Below are 9,227 nucleotides of genomic sequence, written 5' to 3' on the forward strand. Positions count from 1 at the left end.
CCCCCCCCTTTACTTCCTGATTGACTGCAGACTATATAGTAAAACTTGAGTTCTGCTTAGCTATACTTTAACCAATCATTTTCCTAAAATTTAACTAATCAATCCTAACATATTGTTACATGATTATTTAACCAATTATATCCCACCACCTTAATTAGTTTACATCCAGCAAAATTAATTATACAGCAGACAGAAACAATCACAGAACCAGACAGAGATTATACTGGCAAACAATAGGGAAATGGGGACTACAATGATAGAACAACACAGAAATGAGGATTTCACATCCCAGCTATTGATAAGTGAGTTCTTGCCAGACAGGATGCTATCAAACTAAGTTTCCTTTTACATCTTCTAGGCACTTCCCTTTCTCTGGAGGCAATGGGCATTATCAGGACAGGACTGTATTCCTAACAGCCCAATAGCACCTTACTTCAATGTGACTAGTTTGGAATGTGAGGATGTGACCGTTCGCTTTCCAGCTTATGGCTGCCTCTGCTGCTTAGCCTAAGCACAGGGCCGCAGATGGTCACAGTAAGAGAAGGCCCTTACACTGGCAGACGGTGATTTTTGGTTCTTTCTTTCTTTTATACCTCTATAACTAGCTAAGTGATAAGAATACACCTAAATTAGAGTATAGGCCTTTACAGGCAGGCCTGAATATCTATATCCTAACACTCCACCCCTTTTTTTTTTTTCCTTTTTCTTTTGGGCTCCTCCTGCCCAGGTATCCCTGGAAAAGCATAGGACATATGGCGACACATTTCCTGATAGGGCCAGGCATCAAGGTGGAAGGTGTCGATATTCCATTTGTCCCACTGCCGCTTGTCTAGTATAGTGCCCTGCACCTTCTCTCGTACGGGCATACCACACCTATTCCAATTAGTGTTCCAGACTTCCCATTACAGTGAGCCCGAGAAGGTTGGGTCCAGGTTGTCTAGTACACTGCAGGGTGGGGAGGGCTTACTACATTACTTATAAAAAGAAAAAGGGTACTTGTGGCACCTTAGAGACGAACAAATTTATTTGAGCATAAGCTTTCGTGAGCTACAGCTCACTTCATCGGATTCATACCAATGAAGTCAGCTGTAGCTCACGAAAGCTTATGCTCAAATAAACTTGTTAGTCTCTAAGGTGCCACAAGTACGCTTTTTCTTTTTGCGAATACAGACTAACACGGTTGCTACTCTGAAACCTACATTACTTATAGGTTATCTCCATATGCAACGTAACACAAATACAGTTAACAATACAAAATCCACAGCAACACCGAGTCCTGACCACTGCAGTATGGTCCAACATCTGAGCCACCACCAAAACACTGCCTCTCCTCCTTCGACAGGGTCAAGATCTTGTGCGTCCAGTTGCTGGCAGTTGCAACAAGCCGCCCCTGCAGGTTTTGCATGCTTTTATCCATATCATTGAATCTCTGTGAACATTCAATGGATAAAGGAGATATTGTTCAAACCAGCATAACCACTTGGTACGGAATCAGGCAGTATGCCCTGGTTTGATTATTCACAGCAATAAGATTCACAGATCCATTTGTGCACCAAAGTCCAGATAGCAGCATGTAGATGGGTGTAGTTTGGTTATGGGCTGGTGTAATTGTGCCCCCAGTAATATGTACATTCCCAGCAAAACACCTTATACACAATACACCCAATTGTCCACCCCTTGCAGAGGCCATTGATCCTGCTCCTCCATAGTCATAGGAGAGGGGCGCATCCAAACATCTTGTCATGTTTAAAGTGTTCAACATTCCCCCTTCAACAAAAAGAATATAGAACGTTTTAAGGAAGCCTATTAAAATCTTGATGCTCAAGAGCCTAATTCCGACATTTAACGCCTCAGTAGGGTTAAAAAGTATAAGCCTGGTCTACAACTACACTACAAAGTTTTGACAGCAAAGGTATGTCAGCTAGGAATGCGGAAAGAAAAGATCCTCTCTACCCCCAAACCAACAAAGTGATGCTGGCAAAAGCCCTAGTGTACATACAGTTATGCTAGCAAAGGAGCCCTTTTGCCGTCACAGCTTATGTTGTCTGCGGAGGTGATTTCACTATGCTGGCAAGGGAACTCCTTCAGCGGCAAGAGAACTCCCTGAGTCAGCGTAAGCTGCATCTCTATTAGCGGGCGTCGCCAGCATAGCTACGCCAGCCAAAGCATTTGTAGTGTAGACAAGCCCTTGCATCAACTGCGCCCCTGCATTCATGCCATGTGTTCACAGCATCAGCCATTTTGGAGGTGGGGGATGATGTCCAAGCACCTCCTTCTCCCAGTATTTTCCATTGCTGTTGGGAGTCTGGGACCTTCAACAGAGGCTACTGGAGAGGACATTGCTGGGAACCAGGGGGCAGTGTGTGTGGTGGGGGAGAGTCATAAAGATCAGATAAAAACCTTGAAAAGATATGTTTTTTAAACTGCTTCCCTCTCCCATTTGAAGTGGAGACAGGGCCACTCATTAAGATGTATGTGTCAGCCAAAAACTGAATCAAACATGCATACCATCCACTGTGATAGATTGAGTCGTATGTTCACATTAGGTGAGAAGGAGCAGTAAGATTAAAATACCGGATATAACTACTCTCTACTGGATGGAATATGTTGGACCTGCTTCAGGGTCTCAGTTCCCCCCACTGGCTGTTGGCACCATTCATTGGCTAACTTGTCCATGTGTAATCATATGACAACTGGTTTGTATGTGTACAGCCATGGACTGTTATGAAGTACAACTGGGACACAGAGTCTGCTCTCTCTTTCACTGGGGCAAGTGCTCAGTTTGTGGACTGGAGGTAATACATAGCTAGACGTAGTAATGCTGATTCCTTCGCATTGCCCACATTTTGAATTCCCCACAGAAATATAGAGAAAAAACAAAGTCATAATTTAAAAAGCTGTACAGTTGCCCGTATGCACATGCTGTTCAAAATCACCAATAAAAAAATCAAACTAAAACCAGCACAAATACCAACATCTTCAAATGGAGTTATAACTCTTGCTAGAGACCAAAATATTACATTAAAAAGTGGTGCCAAGTATCAGAGGGGTAGCCGTGTTGGTCTGTATCCACAAAAACAATAAGGAGTCCAGTGGCACCTTACAGACTAACAGATTTACTTGGGCATAAGCTTTCGTGGGTAAAAAGCCCCACTTCTTCAGATCAGATTTATTTCGGCATAAGCTTTCGTGGGTAAAATGCCCCAATTCTTCAGATCCATCTGAAGAAGTGAGGCTCTTACCCACGAAAGCTTGTGCCCAAATAAATCTGTTAGTCTTTAAAGTGCCACGGGACCCCTTGTTGTTTTTATTAAAAAGTGGGACTCTCAGAGGGCGGAATAAACTCCCAGTGAAAATCAATTATATGATTTGGCAGCTGGCTTATACTACGTTTTTAGTTTATATTTCCAACTGACTCAGTAATATATTACTAGCCTCACTCAGCTAAAGATATGACAAGAATTAATACCCAATCCATAACTTCAGCTACACATCATCCAACTCCACCAAATGCTTAACTGTGGGAAATAAGGATTCCCCAGCCAAGTGTGAAAGGTCTAGGAGTTTTTAAAATGAATCAGATGAGCCACCAGTGCCTTGTGAGACTTACACAAATATTGACAATGCAACGATTGTGTCTCTAAAAAAATGTCACCCTGTTTTGCAATCACCCTGAAAAAATTACATCCGCCTAAAAATGTTGCATTAACACACACCACCTAAAATCATGGCAATGGAAAGCTAGTAAAGAGTTCTCTTTTTTTCTCCAGTTGGTTTACTTCAGGCATTTGGCAGCACTTTGCGTATGGTCTGTTTCATTCGTATAGCCCAGCGGTTTTTACTCTGTGTTCTGCAGACCCCTGGGAGTCCACACACTATGTCTAAAGAAAAGGAGTACTTGTGGCACCTTAGAGACTAACCAATTTATTTGAGCATAAGCTTTCGTGAGCTACAGCTCACTTCATCGGATGCATACTGTGGAAAGTGTAGAAGATCTTTTTATACACACAAAGCATGAAAAAATACCTCCCCCCACCCCACTCTCCTGCTGGTAATAGCTTATCTAAAGTGATCACTCTCCTTACAATGTGTATGATAATCAAGTTGGGCCATTTCCACCACAAATCCAGGTTTTCTCTCCCCCACAATACACATTGTAAGGAGAGTGGTCACTTTAGATAAGCTATTACCAACAGGAGAGGGGGTTTGTGGGGGGGGGGGGTGAGAGGAGAGAAAACCTGGATTTGTGGTGGAAATGGCCCAACTTGATTATCATACACATTGTAAGGAGAGTGATCACTTTAGATAAGCTATTACCAGCAGGAGAGTGGGGTGGGAGGAGGTATTTTTTCATGCTTTGTGTGTATAAAAAGATCTTCTACACTTTCCACAGTATGCATCCGACGAAGTGAGCTGTAGCTCACGAAAGCTTATGCTCAAATAAATTGGTTAGTCTCTAAGGTGCCACAAGTACTCCTTTTCTTTTTGCGAATACAGACTAACACGGCTGTTACTCTGAACACTATGTCTAAGGGGTCTATAAAAGGCTGTAACATAGAACCGTGGTTTTCAACCTGTGGTCTGTGGACCCCTGGGGGTCTGCAGACTATGTCTAAGATGTCCAAAGGGATCCACATCTCGATTTGAAAATTTTTAGGGGTCTGCAAATTAAAAAATGTTGAAAACCACTGGTACAGCCAGTCTGTTTCACTGTTGCTGACCCTTACAAACATAAATAGGAGAGCAAAAAAGCCCCATGTTACATTTCTTTAAAGAAACTTACAAAAAAGTTTCAGGAAAACTATATCAAGGGTACTCTATCAGAATCTGTAATTTTTTCATTTTGGACCTAACAGCATGTCTTTACTTAACCCTGAAAATATTGGAGGTGGTAACATGTGTCTATTACAGAAAATACAGTAATAGTGTGAGTGATCAAGGTCACCTGGCTATAGAAGTCAAGAGTTTCAACTTCCTCCTCAAGCCAGCACACTCAACATCTCCCAGATTTCCAGAGGGAAACCGTGCCAAATGTCAGCCACAAGAGCAGCAGGCCAGATCCCAGTCTTAGTTACACTGGAGGAATCAGTGAAGTCACTGGGGTTACCCCACATTCACAGCAGCATAAGTGAGATGGGTCTCTGGTCCTACTTGCCTATACAGGCTCCACAGTACCACAGGCCTTTCCCATCTCTTAACATAAGATCCAACCCACTCATCATTTGGATCAGGGGACAGGATGGGATTTGAGGAACTAGCATGTGCACATCCTGGAAACTTCATGTTCCAGAGGAGGCTTGGTACAAAGCTTTTGCAGTGGCCCTGGCACCATCACACCCCAGCTGGGAGTGCAACCGGGGCAGCCATGGCATTAATCAGCGAGGTCTCCTATTGCACCCTCTTCTGCCAGGGCAATGGGGCCATGCAGCGGGGCACTGGTGCTCAATGAGGACCCTTCCTCCTGAGCCCCCCCCCCCCAACACACACTCTACAGGGGAAACACAGGAGACCAGCCCATATGGCCAAACCAGCCGTTCTGCTAAATACCCCCCAGCCCAGGATCTCCCTCTACCCACCCGCCTGCCTCCCCACATACCTCCTCCAGCCCTCTTCTACCCCTGCCCCCCAGCCTGGGACCCCCCCCACCTGCCCCCCAACTACCTCCTCCAGCCCTGCCCCCCAGCCTGAGAGTCCCCCTCTACACCCTACCTGCCCCCCTGCACATCTCCTCCGACCCTGCTGTACCCCTGCCCCCAAGCATAGGACCCCCCTAACTGCCCCCCACCTCCAGCCCTGCCCCCCAGCCCAGGATCCCTCTCGGCTCCCTGTCCGCCCGCCCGCCTCCAGCCCTGCCCGGGAGCCCCCAGCCCCGGGAGCCCCCCCTTACTGTAGAACCCGAGCCGGCTCCCCGTGCTGCGCATAGACCAGCGCCTGGGAGCGGGCCGGGGCCGCCGCCACAGCTGCCCGGGGGCGCAGGAAGGTGCCCAGGAGGGGCCGCGCCCCGCGGACCAACCCCAGCCCCTCCGCCAGCCGCATCCTGCAGCCGGTGCGACGCCAGCGCTGCCAGGGGGCCACGGCAATGCGCGTCACTGCGGGGAGCCCCGCCCACTGCCCGGGAGACCCCGCCCCTGCCCCTCGCTCCAGCTAGCCCCGCCCACTGCCCGGGAGACCCCGCCCCTGCCCCTCGCTCCAGCTAGCCCCGCCCACTGCCCGGGAGACCCCGCCCCTGCCCCTGCCCCTCGCTCCAGCTAGCCCCGCCCACTTCCCGGGAGACCCCGCCCCTGCCCCCTCGCCCAGGTTAGCCCCCCCATTGAAAGTCACTGCGTGATTCGGATCTTGGTGCTGCCAGGGCCCCCTCCCTTCTCAAGGGGACCTGAAATGGGGCCTTCCCCCCAACCCTGCTGAGGGGGGATGTTGCCTCTAGGGTGCAGGGCCCAGGCTGGGAATTGAGGGGCACCTAAGGGTGTGGATGGGCAGAAAGCAGAGGTTCCCTGGGGCTAAAACCTAAGAGAGCGGCCCCCAACCCCAGTGGGGTGCAAGGCTGTGCCCCCCCAGGCACTGTAAGTTAAGCACACACTGTTTGGTGCAAAGAATCTCTGAGCCTGCCTGACAGCTCCACTGTAAGCTCCTGAAATGGGATTGCTCTGGGCTGCTTTCCTGGTTTTTCTCTCCTGTACGAAAAGCCCTGTACTGCACCATCATCCCCTGTTCCTACTTTCCTGTGACGGGATCATTGCTGCAGTTACCTACTATTGAGTGTGGTGCTGGCAATTGCATGTGGCACAGCCAGTATTACCAACCCCAAATGTTCAAAAATGAGGAGTCCGGACCTAAAGAAAAATTCATTATTTTAAAATAAATAAATATTGGGTTCCCTTTACTGGCCCTTCTGGTTTTCCAGCCTTTTGGGAGATTGTCATGCAATAACATGATTCCAGCAGCCGGGGTTGTAAGAAATACATTAAAATCATGGGACTGTTTACATTAAGAACATTTGCAAAGGTTTTGCTACACCACTGGAAATTCCCCTTCTCCGCCACAATATAAATATGCTGAACTGGTGCAATTTACTTTGGTAAATTACCTTGCCACATCAGCATAAACTCCACTAATTCAAATTATCTAGTTACATTGGCATAGCTATGCTAGTGCAAATTTCCTAGCGTAGAAAGGCCTGCAGTTTCCTTGATTTCAGGAGGATACCTCATGATGCTAAGCACTAGTAAGTTTTGGTGGGATTGGGTTCTGAAGAGTTACTGTATGGCCTCAGTTTTGCACATGCTGACCACTCACAGGTCCCACTAAAGTCAGTGGAAGTTGTTTGTGTTCAGCAAGTTTGAAATCAGGCCAATCCTGCCATCCTCATTCATGCACATTAGTTGAAATCAATGGGAGTTTTGCCTGAGCAAGGACTGCAGGATTAGCCTTGGATTTGCAGTGCAGATGAGCTATTGTTGCTGTTGGAATCTTTAATGGATTAATTTCCTGGCTTATTTAATAAATGAAACATCAATGCACTTCTTTGCATTAATATAAGTACATCAACACAAGCCATTTTCATGTTCCTAAATCTATTTCATGTAGCAGCAAAACTTTCTTAGGGCCAGATCCTGAGAGGCAATGAGCATCAATAACTTCCAGAGCTGAGGGTGCTCAGTACCACACTGAATTTGGCTCTTAACAAGGAAAAGCTAGGTTTGCTGCTAACAAGTGTGGCTTGTATGTAGGAAATGCTGCATACAAATGTTAATCAGATGCTTATTTAAAACAATAGATGCTTGACACAAGTGCAATAAAAAGTGCTAATGGTAATTTAATTCAGTGTTTTACATAAATCTCTCCAGGGAAAGATCTCATTTATTCTTTATAATTAAAAGCAATTATATAGGAGGAAAAAAACCAAACCAAAACAAAAAACAACCCACAGGGACACTAGAATGTCTTATTTACAGATCAGCTTGTCACAACAGAACAAATAGCATTTTTAAAAATAATGTCTTATTTCATGTATAGATTTGGCTTCCAGACTAAACTGTAGAAACAAGTCAATAAATCATCAGCCTTCTCCCTCCTCCTTCTCTCAAATCAGGCTGCAAGTAAATGAGGCAAATTGCAGGCAAAATAATTTGGTGTAGACTGTAAGACTTAAGGAGCTCAGCAGGGAATACAAGGTGACCATTTTTGCTGTTGCAGCACCTCTGGGACAGTGTAAACATTTCCTGCCTGGCAGAACACTGGAGAGGAAATGAAAAAGGAGCTGAGGAAATGAAGGAAGATTTCTTGGCACTATCCAATTAAAAAATGAAAAAGCCAGGAAAGATCTGAAACTTGGCTGGGCTGGAGCATGGCTGCTCGGGTCTTTGAAGAGGTATGATCCCCGGGTAAAACATTGGCTGGTAAGGTAGCAGATCAATTACCTCGACAAGCCAAGTCTCCCAATGGTCAATTTCCCTTTGAGACTTTTCTGATTGCTCTCAATTCTGTTCCTCCAAGCTCTGGGTTTTCAGGCAACAATGTCAGCTCATTTGTACCAGCCAGCAACCTCCTTATGTCCTTTCCAAGGCCAAATGCTTTCTTGGCTTTGTTCCTCTCCCCAGTTGTCCCCGGCACACTTCCCCTGAAAACAACACCCGCCTCTGCATCTTGTTACCCCTTAGTCCTGGTCCGTTTCTGTGCATCCAACAACATCCTTGCTTAATGCTGAATTCAGAGCCCACCTTCTAGAGACTCCAGTGTGTAGTTGCTATTTGCTTGTTATTCATTTGTGTGCACTCCAATCCTAGAGCCCACCAGGTTACACAAACTGATTTGGAGCTGCTCACGATGCATAGTGGGTTAAAATCCACATCAACTGAATGGGAAGCATCCCAAAAACTATTGGGAGAGCAGATCATTGGACCCAAAAGTCAGTCAGTTTTTCCTTGGGCAAACTTCTCTTTAGTGGAAGTTTTGTCTGAGTATAAAATTAGAAACTGAGTAAGACCTCCAGTTTTGGGCCTAGTGGGATTGCAATGAACCAGTCAATTACCAGCAATACTGGCCAAAGCTTGAAGTACCAGCACTGGTCTATCTACCAGTGTTTGATACCACCAGCTGCATGGGAGGAAGGCGGGTCTGGCAGTTAGAGCACATGTGATCTGGGTTCTGCCCACAGCTCTGTTACTAACTTATGGTGCGACCTTAGCCAAGTCATCTCCCCTTTCTGGGCCTCAGTTTCCCCAGCTGTA

The 9,227-nt window shown here is 46.4% G+C and overlaps 1 protein-coding gene across 3 annotated transcripts in view; it reads right to left on the reverse strand.

Annotated features, from left to right (window-relative positions):
- The window catches only part of MECR (mitochondrial trans-2-enoyl-CoA reductase), a 38,031-nt gene extending 31,954 nt beyond the window's left edge, over positions 1-6,077 (reverse strand). For all 3 annotated transcript variants that reach the window (XM_074934675.1, XM_074934676.1, XM_074934674.1), the window contains exon 1: positions 5,888-6,077. In XM_074934675.1, coding sequence (XP_074790776.1) covers positions 5,888-6,036 — 149 coding nt within the window. In that variant the 5' untranslated portion in view covers positions 6,037-6,077. The remainder of the gene's footprint in view (positions 1-5,887) is intronic.
- Positions 6,078-9,227: the final 3,150 nt, after the last annotated feature.

Source organism: Natator depressus, chromosome 19 (genome assembly GCF_965152275.1).
Source record: "Natator depressus isolate rNatDep1 chromosome 19, rNatDep2.hap1, whole genome shotgun sequence".
In the NCBI taxonomy this organism is placed as follows: Eukaryota; Metazoa; Chordata; order Testudines; family Cheloniidae; genus Natator; species Natator depressus.